This window comes from Chionomys nivalis, chromosome 8 (assembly GCF_950005125.1).
Source record: "Chionomys nivalis chromosome 8, mChiNiv1.1, whole genome shotgun sequence".
Classification (NCBI taxonomy): Eukaryota; Metazoa; Chordata; class Mammalia; order Rodentia; family Cricetidae; genus Chionomys; species Chionomys nivalis.
The window spans coordinates 1,293,654-1,313,755 of record NC_080093.1 but is presented as its reverse complement, the minus strand read 5'-3'; the positions used below and the strand labels follow the sequence as shown (position 1 = coordinate 1,313,755).

The 20,102-nt window shown below is 40.3% G+C and overlaps 1 protein-coding gene across 3 annotated transcripts in view; it reads right to left on the bottom strand.

Annotated features, from left to right (window-relative positions):
• Nucleotides 1-5,381: 5,381 nt before the first annotated feature.
• The window catches only part of Rab11fip2 (RAB11 family interacting protein 2), a 38,336-nt gene continuing 23,615 nt past the window's right edge, over nt 5,382-20,102 (bottom strand). For 2 of the 3 annotated variants that reach the window (XM_057778348.1, XM_057778349.1), the window contains 2 exons: nt 15,586-15,631; nt 5,382-9,560 (listed from right to left, as the gene is read on the bottom strand). In XM_057778348.1, coding sequence (XP_057634331.1) covers nt 9,333-9,560; nt 15,586-15,631 — 274 coding nt within the window. In that variant the 3' untranslated portion in view covers nt 5,382-9,332. The remainder of the gene's footprint in view (nt 9,561-15,585; nt 15,632-20,102) is intronic. The other variant, XM_057778350.1, reaches the window with a different exon arrangement.

Below are 20,102 nucleotides of genomic sequence, written 5' to 3'. Positions count from 1 at the left end.
AGAAATCCCTCTACCAGTTTCTTCTATTCTTCTAGGAGGCCCTAGCCGGTAAAATCATAGGTTCACTGTCAATACACTTTTCTGTGGCCTTTTCCCTTCCCCTTATCAACGTATACTAAATATTTTGAGTAATCTCTTGGTTTTTACTTGTTGCATCATATTCAAGCACTTGACTGGCTGTTTTCTCTAGCCTCTTATCCTTGCCTCCTTTCCCTTCTCAAGCATACATTTATTGAGTACTGGGGATGTAACATGCGACCTTTGAGCATGGTAGCAAAGGTGAACAGGACTCTCCTTCTGTTCAGAAATGTCAGGGAGCAGGAAGTACAGACACACAGGCCTCTACTCAGCTAGAATAAGTGCTTGCCACAATAATGGGATGACTAAAAAGCTGAGGACATATGCCCATCAAAGCTTGGTATCCTGGGACGTGGAGTCTGATTTGAGTATGTCTGCCTGTTGGCAGTTCACTCTGACAATGTTTTATACCAATCATTTGTCTTGTGTGAATCCCCACAGCCTCTTATTTTTACTCATTTCAGAGGTTGCTCTATTATAACAAAACTATTTTAAAACAGACTCTTTAGAAATCATAGAGATCTTAATAACTGTCATTCGTCCAACAAGTATTTAAATATGGACCCCATGGTAGGTGTTCATTTTAGAAATCCAAGGATGAAACTCAAAATCCCTTGCCAGGAATTTTCAGTGTCTTAGTTTGGATTTCTATTGCTGTGAAGAGACACCATGACCATGGCAATTCTTATAAATGGCAGACATTTAATTGGGGTTGGCTTATAGTTTCAGAGGTTTAATCTATTATCACTATGGTGGGACATGGTGGCTTGCAGGCAGACATGGTGCTAGAGAAGGAGCTGAAGAGTCCTACATCTTGGTTTGCAGGCAGCAGGAAGTGAACTGTGTCTCACACTGGGCACAGCTTCAGAATATGAGAATTTAAACCTCAAAACCACCCCCACAGTGACAAACTTCCTCCAACAAGGCCATCCCTCCTACAAGTTCTACTCCCTATGGACTAAGCGTTCAAACACATAATTTATGGGGCCATTCCTATTCAAATCACCACAGTGAACTTCAAAAGAATCATATCAAATGCAAATAAGCATATAAGATTTGACTTTGCTAGAGATGAACGAAGTGTGGGATTCTAAATGTTAGTTCCAGGAAGCTAAAACTTTGAAACTATACACAATTAGAAATGATGAAATAAATGAATGGTGTAATATACATGTGAAAATACTAAAAGTTTGGTAAATTTGCCACTTAGACTTGCAAAGATATGGAAGCTCATGAAGTCTCTTGGAAATGGAAACACAAAACCAGGGTAACAACTTGGGTGACTTTGACTCAATGTATCGAGTCTCTCCACGAGCAGGAAGACCTCAGGGCAAGTCGATTTGATGACAAAATGGTCAATCTAGGGGAGTCAAGGGGAGATAGAATTGCAAATTATCTTGGGTGGAAAGTAATAAACGAGTATAGTGGCTTTGGTAATACTGATAAAATAATTGGAGGGAAACATAAAATAATATGAATAATACCTCAGTGCGGTGATGGGTCTGGAATAGCCAGTGACAAGTTAGCATATGGCATAATAATGTGGTCTTCTACAGTTTTTGATAAGGGAATGTGTTTGGCACACCCACAAGTGTGTCACTGGCTACTATGAGACTAGCAGGAGTAGACACTTCAAAACAAAATTGTGATTAATCTGGTCTGGGCACCAGAACACAAGGATTAAAAGCAGTTCCGAGAGAAGGCTCAGGAGTTGAGAGTACTTGTTCTTGCGGAGGACCTGGATTCTGTTCACAGCACTCACAGGATTATCAGTCATCTGTAACTGCAATTCCGGAATCTATGCGATCTGCTAGGCTCCATGGCACTGCGTGCAGTGGTGTACATACATGAGTGTGGATGAAACATTTATACATAAAATAAAATAAGCGGAAACGTTTAAAAAGGAACTCAGTGCTCAAGGTGATTCTGGGATAGGAGACTGCAGTCGTCTGGAAGTTCTCGTGGTTTAGTGGAGGTCAAACTGGACTCAGGTGCGTATCAATCTGATATATTCCAGAAGTTGTCTTGATAGGTTACAGCTCATCAAGTTATGTGCCCATGTGGGTGGGCTCATTAGAACTACTCCTGCTGGAAAGGGTGAATCCAGGTGTCTCTCATGGCTGAGCAAACTTCAATTTCCAGGGTTAAGTAGATAGCTCAGTCGGAAATGTGTTTGTCACACAAGCATGAGTTCAATTCCCAGTCACCAAGTAGAAAACCTGGGTGCAAGGCCTGTATCTATAATCCCAACTGTTGTAGAATATTATTTTAAGATGTGTTACATTTATTTATGTTGTGGAACATTAGTTTAATGATATAAAGTATTTAGGTGGAAGCTCTGCTTCAGCCCCAACTCTTTCTCTTCAGACCCCTCCCCAGAGAAAGCCTGCCAAGTGTTGGCTCCTCCCCTTGAGATGCTCAAGACCATGCCTATATGGTATTTCAGACCAACCCATAGACCTGCCATGTGATTTCTCTCCTACTTTCTTCCCCCTGGTTTTTATTAATTTAACTGAATTTGGCTTATTGCATCAGTAGAGAAACCAGGGATTTTCAAAATACTTATCACAAAGATGTGCTGCATTTTCTTATGTTGTGTTTGTTTAAATCTGTGAAGCTGTGTTACTTTGCCTGTCTAAAACACCTGATTTGTCTAATAAAGAGCTGAATGGCCAATAGGAAGGCAGGAGAAAGGATAGGTGGGGTTGGTGGACAGAGAGGATAAAAATGAGGAGAAATCTGAGAAGAGAAGATCAAGGAGCAAGCAAAGAAGAAGGATATGAGGAGATCAGGGGCCAGTCACCCAGCTAGACAACCAGCAACAGATGCAAAAGATAGACAGGATAATTTAAGAAATGCTGGCTAGAAATAAGTCAAGCTAAGGCTGGGTATTTGTAAGTAAGAGAAAATCTTCAGTGTGATTTATTTGGAAGCTGCATGAAGCGCTCCCAAAGAATAGAAAGCCAAAAGAGTCAGAGTTAAAAACAACTACACCCATCACTGAGGCAGCAGAAACAGGAATGTCTCTGAGGCATGTCAGTCAACTGGTATAGCTGAGCTGGTGAGCTCCCGGATGACTGAGAGACCATGTCTCAAAACATAAGGTGGAAGGGAACTGGAGAAGACTCCTAATGTCAACCTCTGGTCTAGACCCATTCACGTATGGGCATATGGATACATACATGGCTGGGGACACACACACACACACACAGATTAGTTTTTTACAAGATTATTCCATGAATTTACCCACGATATTAAATTTGCTCTATTTCCTCTTAATTCATAGGAAAGACAAAAGCTCATAGGGGCTATTTGCCACTATTTGAGGTCCATAATCCCACAGTGAGTCACAGTACTCAGATCAGCATTTCAAGGCCAAAGGATGGCCTCAGAACATTCCCAGTGAACCCTCACCGCAGCCTCCCTCTTGGCTTCAGAATACAGTGATTTCTTATGGCTACTGTATGGGACTGAAGCGTCCTCTGAAACTATCACTGAAGTACATACTCTCAGAAGCAAAATTCTAGTTCATTTTGATGGCAGTATTTTACTTCAAATCAGGTAAGTTAAATGGCATTTGCACACGTGTGTGCAGTAATACTCTCTCTGTATGTGTAAAAGGCCAGAAGACACTGGGTGTCCTGCTCCTTCACTTTAAAGTCCATTCCCTGGAGACAGGCTTCTCACTGAACACAGAGTGAGGCTGGTAGCCAGCAAGCTCCAGCAATCCTTTTGCCGCCGCCCACCCCACCAGCCTAAGCCTGTGTGTGGCCATACTTACATCAGCACCCACCGGGGATTTGAACTCAAATCCTCATGCTTGCGCACCAAGCACATTTTCCTACTGAGCCATCTCCCCAGCTCCCACTATTAATGAGGGTACAGCAGAATTCAAGTGGCTTTGCAGCAGCTATAATATTTGCTATGTTCATTTCTTTTAAAAAATTCACCAACTTTGGTATTAATAGTATTATTCAGACATTGTCTTGAATTTGACCACCACACAGTAGAGTTGAAAACACCTAAGAAATTTACAATCTGTTGTGCTTTTTTGCCATGAATCCTGGCATACGGTGGGATTACCAAGTGATAAAACCATTAGACATTCAAGCATGAAACTTTAGTGTATAAGAAATATGAGAATATGGAGCACTTTGGGTTCAAATAGTAATTGTAAGCAAGTGTATATCCACAAAAAGAAGTGTGAACATGTGTTATTCAAGACTCTTTGAGGAAAGCGTAAAATGTGATGCTTTTGGATCACAAGCCCATCTGAATATATCATTTCTGAGACAGGAACTGAGTCAAAAACTACCCTGAAAAATGACCACTTCATGCCACTGACTTTCAGCTTCCAAACTGCCCTCAAATGCCTTTGTCTCTGCAGACTGAGAGTTAAGACTAGGCTAGAGCTGGCTAGCATGGAAACAGACTAGAGAAAACACCATCTCAGAGAAGGGGCAGGTTAGACTGTGCAAACACTAAGAACTACTATAGAGTAAGAAGGTACACCTCTTTGTAGAGACAGCTCTCGTTCTATAGGGACCCAATGACACCTAGGAATACACATGATCCATATCTCAGAATCCAGAGCCACACAAGTGCTGAATGCACCGCAATCTACATGTTCAGACACACATGTGCATTTGCAGGTGTAAGAACCAGTCTCTCTCAGATGGAACCTCAGATGGACACGTATGCTCTTAGATGGTCATGATAATAGCCGTGGGCATGTGTGGCCTCAGCCATCAGTCCAGGATGAGTTTTTGCCAACCCAACTTACTTTTCCTTGACTACAATTTCCTCTGGAGCCTTGGGTCTTCTTTGCCTGGGCTGTGAAGAATGAATGAAGTGACAGAGAGAGAGAGCTCTTGCCATGGCCTCGGCCTGAATGTCAGCATTGCTCGAGGATAAAATGATTGCTATGAGAACCTCATAGCTGAGTCTGATCCCCAGATTCCATGTAAAAGCTGGGTACAGTAGTGTAAGTATCTGTAATATCAACATGCCCCTGTGGAGAGAAGGGAAGGACCTATGTATATTCTCTACACACACACACAAAGAGAGAGAGAGAGAGAGAGAGAGAGAGAGAGAGAGAGAGAGAGAGAGAGAGAGAGTAAAAAGAAAAGGTGCTTGTATTTGACTTCTACCTAACTGCTCAGAAACACATTCCCTGCAGACAGTTCTAGAGGCCCTATTGAACACAACCTGTCTCATTATTAAGAGACAATGAAGAAGCCTTTAGAAATGCATGATAGGGACAGCTTTATGTACAATAAGATATTCTGATTACTGGATTAAGTTTAAACACTTTAATCAACTATAACAAATCAATTGTCATATATAAAAATTCTGACTCATGCACCAGATTACATAAATTATACAACCGTCACATTATACAATGTTTATATACTTTTGTACCTGCAAAAATGTATATGAATTACTAAGCATTTACTTAAGAAGGTAGGGGTAATACTCTTCAATTATAAACAATGCTTACATCATTCAAATACTTGCTAAGAACATACATTTCTAGATCTGCAGCATTTTTTATTCCTCACAATACATACAATCTAGAAGCTCCAGAAATTAAAAAGCCCAAATGTACCATTAAGTAGCAGATTTCAATTTCATTGTAAGGGTTGATTTTTTTTTTTTGACAGAGAAAAGTAAATGAAATAAAATGTCAACTTTAGTTTAATGCTTGAAGAGCTTCTGCACATCTTATTAAATACATCAGGAAGCCCTTCGTATGCAGATTAATTAGTGAAGGTGCTACCTATTGCATATTAAATACTTCCAAGGACAGCATCTGCATTATTAAAGTTACAAATCTGTGAAAATGGGGGCTTTCAGTATGCACTGACAGACCCTCTCCATACCACTGCGAGCTCCCAGTGTAGTCTTGCCCTCTGCTGAGCAGATCAAGTGACTGGGCATGCTCACACCTCACCCACACATGCGCATGACACCTACTGCACCTTTGGGAAAGATGAACACACAGATGGCAAAGAGTTTGGCCTGCTTTCCCAATCTAAGGTAAGCTGCTTTTATTTTTTAGGGGAAATAAAGCTATCCAGTAAAATAAAAGCTTTAGTGTAACAGTTACTACAGATACTTACTGACAGCAAGTCTGCCTTCTTACTTTTTGTTTAAGACTCCTTGTTCAAGAGTAAGCACTCACATGGGGGTGGGAAGTAGGATGCAGCAGGAGTGGGGAGATGGTAACAGGGACATGAAAAAGCAGGTCTGTCACTAATGAGCTTATTTACTTAGGTTTCCACTCATGAAACCCTTTTAAATACAAGGTGACATTTTCACAGCTGGAAAATTACAACTAGATCTTGATTTACTGCCAAAAGCAATACACGTAGTTATGTATAATCTATGAATAATACTATGTTCATGGGAAGAGGGAAAAACTAGGGTCAATGCAGACGACAGCAGCAAAGGCAATGCTCCCAACACTACCACTAATGGGTTACACGGCATCTTATGTACAAGTCTGAGCAAGGACCTTGGTGTTCGAGGAACGACACCGAAGGCCCAGCAGCCAGGTGATGTGCAATACTGTCAAGCTGAGGTTAGAACTGGGAAGAGACGGATCGTAAAATACTATTGTAAAAAATAGTTGAATTATGTAACAGAGTGTGTTAGCTTAAATCAGGCTTGAGGGAAGTGTTGATTCTGTGATTTTAAAAAATCTTCCTTTCAGTAGAAGTGGTTTTGAGCATGTATTTTTAGACTACAAGTAGAAATAAAATTTCCTTTAAAAAAATCTATTGTGCATGCACTGTTTACTGAAACATACATTTTATTTCCACTACAAATTAATACAAAAATAAACCACTAGAAAGTTCCGCGTGCCATTTGGAAAGTAACCAATCGCCTTCTCGGCTTCTCAGTGTAGTGTGTGGCTCCCACTTACACTCAGGCACGGCCGCACGCCATGTTCATTTGCTTTACTTCTATGTTTGCTATGTTGATTGATGACAAAAACATTAAGTTCACAAGTGAATAACATTTTACAGAGCGTAAATGGATACTTTTTATTTGTCTTAGACTTTTGTTTTTAATTTAGGAACAATAATTGTGTCTCAGATAAACCTCACTGCCTATAAGACTGCCAATGGACAAAGCTTCATTTCAGATTCTGAAGAGGCACACCCGTTCAGCCTGGCCAGTCACTAAGGGCAGATAAGTCCACGTACACGAGTTCTTATGAAGGCAAAAACTGTGCCTTGTAACTTACTTCTCATGAAAAGGAGCCGCAGCATTTGAATCATGCTTTCCAGATGAGATTTATGTAAAACTTATTCTTAGGATAAAACCGACAGACAGCTCAGGCTCACTCTAGAAAGGACACATTTGGCTAGTGCATGTCATTGCACCTGCAGATATCTGTCACAGCACTGAAAACACAGATCTGGGTGACTTAAAAAGTTGAAGAGTCTCAGCAATGCCATGCTGAAAATATGCTAAGAATTTTAAGAATTTGGTAACATCTAATAAATGTTAATTTTAAATGGCACCATTTAAAAATAATAATTTACCGAGACCTCACATGGGAAAATCAAATCCTCCCTAGACTTTGACATTTACTATAGAATCACTTTAATTATAAGTGGAAGGAAACTTGGTTTTAAAAAGCCATTTTTCCTTCTCTGTTTTAAATTTAGAAAAGTATCTAAGCTTGTATTTGGGAAATAATTCACTTCAAAACCCATGTTTTCTAGAAAACCAAAGAAACTCAGAAAATACAGATAACAAGGGATTTTGTGACTAAAAATATGAAAATCAGCAAAACTATAATCTCTGCTGTCATTTAACTTTCATTGAAGTCTCACTAGAGACAGTATCAGAAAAATGCAGTTCACTACGGGGTTTGGAACATTCTCCGCATCCGTCTCTATGTGCAAGCAATCTTTCACTCTCAATTCAGAAAGACAGCCTGTTTCAGAGTGTTTAGAGCTGAAAGGCTGAAATACCAGCAGAAGATCAGCAATAATCTTATCTCATAGCTTTTCATTTTAAATTTGAGAATAATTTTCTACAAATACATAAAGCGAATCCACAGAGGAACTGCCATTCTAGGCAGGTGGGCTTAAACAAAGACCCCATAATTTGGTGACAAATCTATTCCTCAAGGTGGCCGTGGGGTGCCCCTGCTGTGATGATGGTGAGGGCTGCTCTCAACACTCACTAGGCAGTGAGTCTTTGGTCAGGGCTCAAAGGCAACCACCTGTTCTACTACTGATGAAACTGAAACCAAGCCCTTCATCCTAGAACTCACTGCTGCCTTGGGTTAGTTATCAGCTCCCCACCCTCAGCTCCCTTTCAGATACGACTTTGCTGTTGTCTTTGCGATGATCTACAGTAGAGCAAATTGTACTAGCCCATCTCCTGCTTACACTTCCATAAACTCAAATACCAGGAGAACACTGCTTCTGTGGAAAGAATAAAGAGCCCTAAACTTTGCCATTACTTGAAAAGACTCGACACGTTTTTGGGCACAGGGCTTTGGGGTGGGCGTGGCGGTTAATGTTGGAGGCTGGAATTGGATGTAGTGAATGAATCCCTTCAAAATTAGGATTCAGAGAATTGGGAGTGGATTGAAGCAGCTTCTCCACTGAGGTGGAGCGGTCCTGGTAACAAGCAATCCTGGATGTATACTGCAAAAGCACATTTTAAACTATGAGATTGGTATCCTAACCTTAGGGCAACCACTTGTTTTTCAATGTCTTAAAAACACACGTGTATATGAGGTATATGCATGTACTGTATACACAGAGACACTTGAACACACATAGTCATATATAGGAGGAACTTGCTTTTTTTAGTAGTGTTCATAATGAGCAGTGCTCCTGACACTAACTGTGTCTAGACTGACTCCTAAGAATCCAGCAATAGTATCAGTTCTGCTTTATGGAATCTGTTCCTGAGGAATAGCTCATGGGCTGTTGAAGATGGCTCCAGGCCTATGGCAGACCGGGGTCCAGAACCAGCACCCGAATGATGCTCACTCACCAGGGCATGGCCCGTTTTCAGTGTCAGGACTCAGAGCACTTTATGCCCTCCAAAGGTCACTCTAGATGATACCTGTGAAAACGTACAGGATCAACACTTCTTCCCAATGATGGAGGAGAGGAGGTGAAACCTGACACTGTGGTCTCTTCCAATAACACACTCCCTTTCTTCCTTCCTGTTCTCTCTCACTCTCTCTTCTCAACTATAAATACTGTCCTGTGGCTCCACTAGCTATTGGAGAACTTGCCAGCTTTCCTGGATGGCTCGTAGGGCACTCGCAGGATGCTGGGCGTCTCCTCCATCACCCTGACCAGGAGGTTGTCAATGTAGTCCTCCAGCTCCCGGATGTGGGTGTCCTTCCTCCGAAGAAGTTCTTTGTGCTTCACCAGCTCCTGCAGCACCTCCTCGTAGGTCAGACTCCGGTACCCAGCCGTGGCATCGAAAGGATTGCTGTCCTGGAATGAAATGCAGACGTCCTTTAGCAGGCAGGACCCAGTGACCGACATTAAGAGTTAAGTCAGAATTTCATCTCTGGTTTTGCTGAGGCTGATAAAGCTTCTCTCCAGCCATAGAAAGAAGCAGGGTGCCAGTTGCCAGGTGCCAGCTATCCAGACAGGAAGGAGGGCAGAGAGACGAAAAGTCTGGTTTGACTCTGCACATGAAGCTCCTTCTTAAAATCCCAGTAAGGACTAAACCACAACTTGAGTACTGAGGGTGTGGCTCGGTGGCAGAGCACTTGCTTAGCTTCCAGAAGGCCCTAGGCTCCATCCCCAGCATGCTAGAGGAAATGGATGGGACATGCTCTATAATTTCAGACTATAAGTTAACCAATGTAATGAAAATAAGTTAAAACTAAACATCTGTAGGTATCTAACCAAAGAACTACCAAGAAGTTATAGAAACTGCAATAGAGACATCACACATATAGACACTGTATTTATAGACACCACACATATAGACACTGTATTTATAGACATTACGTACAGACCCAACACCTAGAGACAGCACACATATAGACACTGTACATATAGACATTACATACAGACCCCACACAGATAGACACTGTATTTATAGACATTACATACAGACCCAACACCTAGAGACATCACACATATAGACACTGTACATATAGACATTATATACAGACACCATACATATAGACACTGTATTTATAGACAGTACACATACAGACACCACACAGATAGATAGACCCTGTATTTATAAACAGTACGCATACAGACACTACACACGAGACACCACACAGATAGACCCTGTATTTATAGACACTACATATCCAGATGCTGTGCTCAAAGAAACAGTCCACTAAATTCAGATTCACAGTTTCGTCTGTACATTTTATTGATGATGGTTATGAGATACAGAAATACGAGTCTGATTCTCTAATTTGTTGAAAAATGATGAAGGCACCTGGAACTAAATCAATGATCATGGTCCACGGGTATAACTTCTGTCTTAGCTGGCCAGCAAGTGAGCTTTTTCTCCCCGAGTAATGGTTGTTCCAGTTCTCATAAACAGCATCCAGTTGTTTGATGCCTGTTATCAGGACGCTCAGAGCTCAGCTACAGCCAGGACAGATGCACACCCTCTCTTCCCACTTATTCACTAATCTAACGATATTCTAGTGGCCAATAATGGGGGGGGGGACAAGCAAAAGCATAAATATAACCAAAAGAGGGTCTTGCTTTAACTTTTTTTATTCTTACAGTGTTGTGAGAACAAAGATGGGCCTGCACTACTCCCTGGATCCCAAGGTCCTGGGATTTAGATCGTCACTACGTAAATGTCTAGACACAAAGCAACACATTTATGCCTTGAAAACACAGTTCTATCCCTCTAAGTTTTCTTGTTCCTAAGGCAGGACTCAGAGAATCTGTCCCACTGGGGAGTCAGAATGACTTCTGTTCCCACAGCAAGTTTGTGTCTCCCCCATCTTCAGCATCGGAACTTTTCAGTTGAAGCCAAGGCCGGCTTTTCACCATATGCTCCCACCGCAAGACCCCAGCGGAAGTGAGAGTGACACCCTTCTTTCTGGACGTGCACACTTTAGGCTACAGTCTCTCACATACCCCAGGCCTTAGGGCTCGGGTAGTGACAGCTTGCAGGACGCTCCACACTGTCCAGGAGAAATGGGCAGTGTGATGAGCGTGGACAACTAGCAAACAGTCTCAGGTCCAGTGGCCTGCTGCTGGCCAGAGAGGTGTGGCCAGAAAACAAGTAGGGGGTGGGGGGTGATGCCCACGGCACCATCCAGCCCGGGCAGCGTCACCCTTGAGGACTGATAGCATTTTCCTACAGAAAATGAGAAACCACTTAAGGTTTCTAAGTAGAAACGAATCACTTCTTAGCTTTTCTGCTATGGTCAACTGTAAGCAGAAATATCTTTGAGGCAATGATCTAGAAAACTAACACGGCAACCGTGGGTAAGATTGAGTGAACAGAGGCTACTTCCGGAGCTACTGAAATAATGAAAGCATGAATTTGGATGCTACAAAAGCCTTAACAGCCTCTATAAAACCATGATAAAATATGCCAATAACTTTTTAACATTTAATAAATGTTAACTTAAAATAGTACCATTTAAAAAATAATTACCAAGACCTCAAACAGGAAAATCAAATCCTTTACTAGATACTGAATTTTATTATAAATTTATTTTAAACATAAGTCAATAAACATAATATTTAAGAAAAGTGAGTTTAAATTCTGAAATAAATACTTTAAACAACTCATTTTATTTTCCATTAGCAAATACAAAAAAATCGAAACTTTCTGAATTAAATTACTCATGTACTAACATTTCAAATGTTGCTCTTAAATCCTGTAAGATTAATTCTGGAGCTAAGTGTTAGCTGTGACCTTCCCTCTTGGGTCAATTAAGCCTGTAACACAGAATATTGGTACCAGATGTTTAGAGGTATATTACAAATTTATTAATTATATTCTCATAAAATATACATTGTATTATGAATTGTTCTATAGTAAAAACAAGACAAATTATAGAGATATTTTTACTTTGTTAGAAATAAACTAACCTTTGTACTTTAGCACAAGTAATAATATATAAAAACGAGGCAGGAATCAGGCTGAGTCTCACACCCCTCATCTGATGAAGCATCTCCAACTCCCTTCAGCTCCAGAATTCTTCTATCCATTCACTGATTTTTTTCCCTGAACTGCATTTTAAAATAATAAATTCCAACTACTGTGATTTTATTTTACTAACAAAATATTTACTGGAAAATCTGAGAATCATGGGATTATGAAATTAAACTGAACGAGCTATTTTACTTACAGGGTGCCGGCTTTATGCTCCTGCTTTCTTTTAATGAATTTAACATAGTGACATCCATTAAGACTCTCTAACTTTAATCAAATTATATATAAATACAATATTTTTTAAAATTACAAGTGATAGCACACATTTAAAAATCATTCACAGGGGTGGGAGTGGGGAAGTGGAGGAAATGGGAGGAGGGGAGGAGTAGGAATTGGAATTGGAATGTAAAATGAAAAAAGATTTTTTTCTTTTTTTAAAAAAATAAGTAAAAATCATTCACATGTGGTGTGGGGGTTATATTTAATACTGAACCAATAATACTTGTTAATGTAGTTAATATTTTAACATTTACCTTAAAATAAGGAAGCTAAATGACATGCCAAAAAGATTCCATTATAAGTGGTCTAAATACCATGATAGGAATCATTTTAGTCTTGCAAGATTACCTAGTATTTCAGAATACTGTTCAAGACTTTACAGTCAGAATGAACAATATACACACATATTCCTTATCTCCTTCACCCCGATCTACACTTCCTAGAAATGAAGTTCTGCCCTTAGTAAGGCTTTCCTATCTTCTTTTCAGGAGTATTTTTACCCAAAATTCAGCATCAGGTTGCTGAACAGGAAAACATCTTAATAGACCTATGTACCATAAACTACACTCTGGGAAAGAATAAAAATAATTAATACAGCTCAGCCTTGGCTCCAGATTTTACTCAGTATTTGAGAACCATGTAAATTTTCTAATTTTAGGCATACAATTCTTAAATTGATATATTAACACACACATTTAGAACTTCAAAGGAAATAATAAACAAGAATATTAACTAACATAAACAATGTTGAAAGGTTTTCTGATTACAAAAAGTAGTTTGCTTAAAGAGGAATATTCTCAAACAAATACAAAAAATATTTTTCAAAGGTGTATTTACTCATATCTAGGAAAAACTGAAAACTGCCACCTTGCAACCTTGAAACCGGTAGAGGGTAAATGCAGCCTGCAATAGGACTGCCATGAATTCAGGATTTTGCCCCCACAGTTCATCAGCAGCACACAATTTTAAGATGTTTTCCTATCTTGAAATTTAATGCAAATTTTCCTCATCTCTTTCCTTTCACCACTGATCTCTTCCCTTCTCTACTTCATATCTGCTAAAAGTCAAGTCCCTCATGCAGACGCAAAGACGAGGGACTGGCAAGAGAAGAACAGTCCTCTATGACGTTTTCCATCAGAATTTTAAATAATAAGACTCATGTACAAGATTCTCAGAATTATTAGCTATTTTTACCTTACACACAATCTAGTCTTCTAAACTAGGAAATATATATATGTAAATTTTACAATATTTAAATCCAGACAAAAGCAAATTATCATGACTCAAAATAACTGAAGATTTGAAGAAAGGTTGTCGTGGTAACCAAATATTGGTGGGGTACGAACTGACATGCATGGCGACCGGAGGGGAGCGAGGGAGGAGAGGAGGGCCTGGCGTTCGCGGATCATCTCATTATTGTATAATGAGGGACTCTGCTCTGGGAACATCATCCCAGCTACTTTCACATCTTTTGTCCTCCTCTCTTCATCTCCCTTTCAGTTCTTAATTAGGCCTTAAAGAGCTCACACTGCCCTTTCAACTGGCTACTGCTCCTGCCTAAACACCGAGCCTCCACAGACAGGTGTTGGCACCAGCACAGCCGACATACGAACCTAATTACACAATACTCCATCCAGAAGGAGAGAAAATGACTTGGTGGATGGCTATTACTGGAGAACTTCATGTAAATTACTTCAAACATCTTATAATCTTCAACACAAAAATTGTTCAAATACTTCTCCTGAAAACTAGTCTGTAAGGACGCTTTCTCCTCTTAATTGTATCATGCAGTACATTAGCAACACCTAGTAATCCTTTAACTGTCGTTTAGAATAGTTAGATTCCAGAGGAAAATAATCACACATCAAGGATTCTTTTATCACCTTTAAATCCTTGAACTAAAACAATTTTCACATTTTATTTCTTTAAAGATTTCTGAGGATGTTTTAACAGCAATAAATTATAAGATTTGGAAAAGTACATCTGCAAGCACACAGGAATTGTAATTAAGGTTACCTAATAAACAATAGCTACATATTAAATCGATTTTTGATGTTGCATTTTGTTTGAGATTAAGTAACAACCCAGTAGAATTCATTTCACTATCTGATCAAAGGCTGACTTCATATAATCTGACATTGCTTCAAGACTGCCATATTATAAAGACTTGAGTATTTCTGAAACATCAAAACTTAAAAGTCATTTACATAAAACAGCAAAAGCATTATCTAAAGCCCTGTGCATCCATAGTGTCTTCTACCATTCTTTAGACACATATCTGCACTTAAAATGACTTATAAAATAAACTGTAACCCTACCTTAACTTCTTTTAGACAAACCACATACCAGAAACTGTGATGTGAAATTGCTAGAATAAACCAAACACATCTGGATCATTCGCATTAAGGACAGATGGTTGAAACGGCAGCCAGTGGCCTCTTTCTGATACTTTCTGATATAGTTTTCCCCCAAGAACATCTGCCTGTATTTTTATAAAGTGAATTTTCTCCAGGTCAACATATTTAGAAGACTCAGATGTAACTGAACTCTCCTATATGATATTGAGATATGATATTGATATATGATTCAGATAACAATAAGACAAAGTTAAGCCATCTCAGCAATCCCTGCAAACGACGCACATCCATTTAACCGACTGCCACCAACCAGTCCTGGAATGGCTCTGGTTTTGTCTGACTTGGAAAGTAAGTGTCCTTCCAAAGCCTCGCCGGGTGAACTCCAGTCTCCTACAAACCACAAACGCCAGTCTCCTTTCACAGCTCCAGTGCGGACTCTGATATACAGCTTTCACATTAAGGTCACAAGTAAGAAACAAACATGTATACTACAGGTAGTTTTCGATTGTAACTGCATCTGCTTGAACTGTCTCTGAGCACAAACAGAAGTCACACTCACTTGTATACTAAAGGCAGTCTCAATTTCACTTCCTTTTTCTCCCCAAACCATCACACTGATCGATACTTCTGCCATGAAGGCGGTCAAGGAGACAGAGGCATTTGGGAAATGTGCTACAGAGAAGCCAGGCTTGCTCTCTGGTGATTGCGTAACCCCTTGCCAACTTACCGGGATTTTCCTGAGGTCTTCACTGCTTGTTGGATTCATATGAAAACTAAGTAAGAAAAGCATAAAATAAAGGTTAAATGTGCAAATCTATACAGTAAGAAACAGAAATATTTTAAGCCATACTGAAACGTGTCTATCTAAAGTCCTAGCTTATGTAAGTGAAATTCAATTCAAATAGCAAAACAGTATTTACTCAACAACCTTAAAGCATTTGCAGGTTTAAACCCTCAAAGAAAATCCTCCAGCTATCAGAATCAAAGAACCATCAATCTTAAATACTCAGTTTCTAAATATCCTTAAGCATAGTGACTTTACCAGCAAGATATATCATGAAAGGAGTTCTTATAATATACTCATCATCTTATATAGACATACCTCAACCCTGTTGATATATTACTATGGAAAGCTAAGCAAATTTAGGTTTGAAAAGGTTACAAAATAAAAGAGCTCAGCCACCCTTTGTCTAAAATGTCAGCTGTATTGGAGAAACTAACTTTCAAATCTTACCTTGTCAAAAAGAATGAGTCCAGGGGCTAAAACTATTTCTGTCATTAATGTGATTCCTAAGTAGCTAGCTTCCAAAATTTAGTCAGAAAACAGACCCAAACAAAACAGATCGTGTTCATTTGGAGAATTCACAGCAGAATGCCTCCGCCACTTTCTCCTTTGAAACATGCCCATTAGGAAGGAGACTACAGCCACCCCAGAGAAGCTCAACTTCAAAGCCATCTGATGAGTAAATATTTCATCAGTGCTCCTCCACTTTAAATTGTACCCAGCATTTAAGACACTTATCCCTGGAACAGCTACAAAGCATATTAATGTCCTAGGGTTTTGTTTTTTTTTGTTCCACATACACACATTAAAAAGAAGACTTAACTATAAGTCATATTTTTCCATTATCTGCATACTACATAAAAAATAGACTCCTCTGAAGAGTCAAGGAATTCACTTTTAAAATCTGGACTGTGTGAAAGTGTAGATGCTGGAAATCTTGTCTGGAACACATCCCTAATTACAGGTACATGTCATGTCCCACACTGGAAAGCCTAAAAGGCATGATGCTTGCAGGACTTCAGCAAGAGAATTTCCTGTGCAGTCAGGGCACACTTATAATGACTCAGGTTTGCACAGCCAGATTATAAGAACCGGGTGTGGACCTTTCCTGGGAAGAGAGCCCATGGAAGCACCTGAACATCGCAGTAGGCTGGGTGACTAGGCAGACAACCAGGAGACACTGCGACCTGCAGTGAACCACTGGCAGGCTTATGTGTCCGCCACTTTTCCCCGTCCCTGTATGTCACCATCTACATGGTTTTCTTCAAGGTCCTACACTAGTGTCGACTCATCCATGCCTCAAAGCCCTGACAAGAAATTAAACGATAATAACAAAGTCCCCATTAGAGTCCCCTGTACCTACGGTGTTGTACTGTGGTAGCAACTGCTAATGGGTGGTTTCTGCTGTCTCCAGTTCTCAATGTAAGCTAGTGGAATGAAAGGGCCAGTGAGACTCGTTTCCCTTGCTCCATGACCTTGTGTATGCTTCCTGATAAGCAGCATACTTCACTATCCGTATGTCCACTGGTGCGCAGTCTCAGGGTAACACGGTGCCAGAGGACCAGAGTGCTCATGAGCAGAGAAGGGGCTGAGGGCCCTGGAGCGGTGGCTCCACCCCTGAGCCTGTTGTCTTGTGACCAAGTTACTTTGACTACATCTTGGTTCTTTCACCTGTAAACCATGATGGTAAAAATGTCCCTCAAACAAGACTGCTTGTATGGATAGAGAACATGAATGAACTAGCGTGGAAAACCAAGAGTAGAAACAGCATGTTCCATGCATGATTTCATGAACATTTGAGGTACTTTCTCTGCACTCTTAAACTCTTCATCAAAATTGACTGTTATTTTCATGCCAATTAAGAGGGTCATATGATAACATTTTCTATCTTCCAAAACTTCATTTTAAAAAATAAGGGATATCAGGCAACTAGTATAAGTTCTTCCATTACTGACTGGTAGACTCTGGCTCCGAGATCTGTCCTAACTGGAACACCACCAGTCCTATGCCTGTTTCCTGCAGACCAATCTTTGTGAGTGCTGAGTACAGCTGAAAGCTCAACACGGGTATTTTAGATGAAACGGCCAACCTCACTTCACTGTGGGATAAAGTCTCGTTCCAGGACGGAGGGGTGGGGTATCCCAAAATTCTTAGAGCAAGTGTGGGAGTCATGATCTCTTACAGCATTCATTAAAAAGGCCTGTTCCATGGGAGAAGCAGAATTTGAGACTCCATGAAAGACAGAGGCTTGGCTGTCGAGAAGACGCTCTGTGGACACTTGGGGACAGGACAAACTGCAGGAGTTCTAAGGCCAAACTCAAGGACCTCAGACCTCATCCATGAAGCAGCAAGCATGTTTCCCAACAATGTTAGTCTCCTCTCAGTAAAATATCGACATTCCACATTTGAGGTTCTGATCTGCTCTGTTCTAGCCCAGCCCAGCCCAGCCCCTGCTCTCCACCTTAGCACATGTGATATGAGCTTGCTTGCGAGCTGAGGTCCCCACTCTGTTCCCACTCTGCACCATGTGCTGAGTGAGGTTCCCACACTGGTATTGTCTGAAATCCAAAGGCTAAGCCCTCCTTTGTGGTCTGCTTTGTATACACATACTGACGTGTCAAACACATGACCAACTCAGTCATTCATGGCTGCCTTTTTTAAATCTGTCCTTACATGGCGGAAAAAAGAGTTAACTGAACTGGATTGAATTAGTGTGGTGCAAAATTAAATGTCTCTATTTATTGAAGTGTGGCACCAATTTGTGATATCTCTTTCTTTGGACTGGTGGCCTCATGTCAGACAAGATAAGAATAATACAGTTTGACTGCTCAACTGAGCTGCTGACGAGTTAGGGGATGGTGTTTTCAATCAGGTAGAAAATAAACCTGGATATGCTCATGGAGAAGAGGGAGTCTGTATGAACTAAACTCCAGAATTTAAGTTTAATTTTAGAAGAAGACCTGAGGAAGTTTGAAGGAGCCACAGGATCCTAAAGTACTTTTTAAACAGATTAAAAAGTATTTTTAACTCATGTGTGTAAACATATTTTAAAGGGATAAAGTGTCTTAACCTTAACACACTCAAGTTTTCAGGTAAAAGCATCAATATTTTTTTATCTGCAAATTCATTTAAAAATTCTGAAAAATGTTTACAAATAAACTCTATATAATTTAAAATATAAACTATTGTGCTTTTTAAATACTATTTTTATAGAAATCATTAACTTTAATATCATTTATTAATGTATCTTAGAGTAATGAGTAAATAATAACTGGGTAGAAATTACAGTCTGTTTTATACTAGTCTTCCGCACATAGGCACTAGAAACAAACCTGTCCTTATGAAGTGACCAACTTGATTGCTACAGTGGAGACTCACGCGTCTGGTGGTACTCAACATGTTTCCTTCCTAAAGCAAACACAGTCTGTAAAGCAGGAAGCTCTAAGACAGGGGAAGAACTATTCAGAATGCTAAAGCACTTGGAAAGACAACTGACACCTCAGAACAAAGGCCTATCACAAGCAGATACAACTTTGTAACTGCCAGGCTTCAGGATGGGAAACCCTCCAAGCAGGAGGTTACCACTGCATACACTGCTCTTCCAAAGCTTAGGGAACATCTCACACTTCCTAGTTCTCTTTCTAAACACCATCACTGTTCAAATAACATTTATTTTGGGCCGACAGCTTTGTGCATTTTCCATTTAATATGTGAATCCAAAGTATTGACAAGTCCAGAGATGTGCCACCTGGCACGGGGAAGAGCAGTATCTTCAGACACTGGTCAGAACCTTACTGTGTGAAGGAAGCAAGTGTAACTCTAAACCACCAAAGGAGAACTTCTGACAGCAATTATTTTCTGAGGTCAGTATCCTATTGATCCTGTCCTTAAGTGATAGGAGAAGACTCTAGGAAGCTCAGCTTCCTTCAGTGGCAGGGGCAGGTGGGAGGAAGCGCTCCAAGAAGCCATGTGCATCATTAAACTTTAACATGTATGAGATTATGAAAGAAATATGCTTCACAGCACTGGACTGGTATACTGGAGAGCAAATATGAACTCCAGCCCTTGTAGCACCACACCTCCAACACAGCTCCTTTGATGATGAACTTCTTTTACCAGGCAATTACCTCGCTTGCCAAACTTTCCTTCCATTTCATCAATGGCTACCCTTTCTTTTTGAGACTTTTTTTCTGTTCAGCAAACCAGCCTAAGTTTCCTCCTGAAGTCCCGATGCCCCACTCCTGGCCACCTTCCTCCTTTTGTCCTGGGAAATGCCAGCTATTTCCTGGGAAAGTGGCCAGACCTCTCTCTACTCCACCTAGATGGTTCACCTCTCCTGATGCTTTAGCTGCTACCACAACATGGATGAATGGCTGAAAATCTTTTTCTCTACAAACACAACTTCTTTATCCTCTAGAACACTGGGCTTACAAATGTCTTGCTACAGACTCAGAACAAGA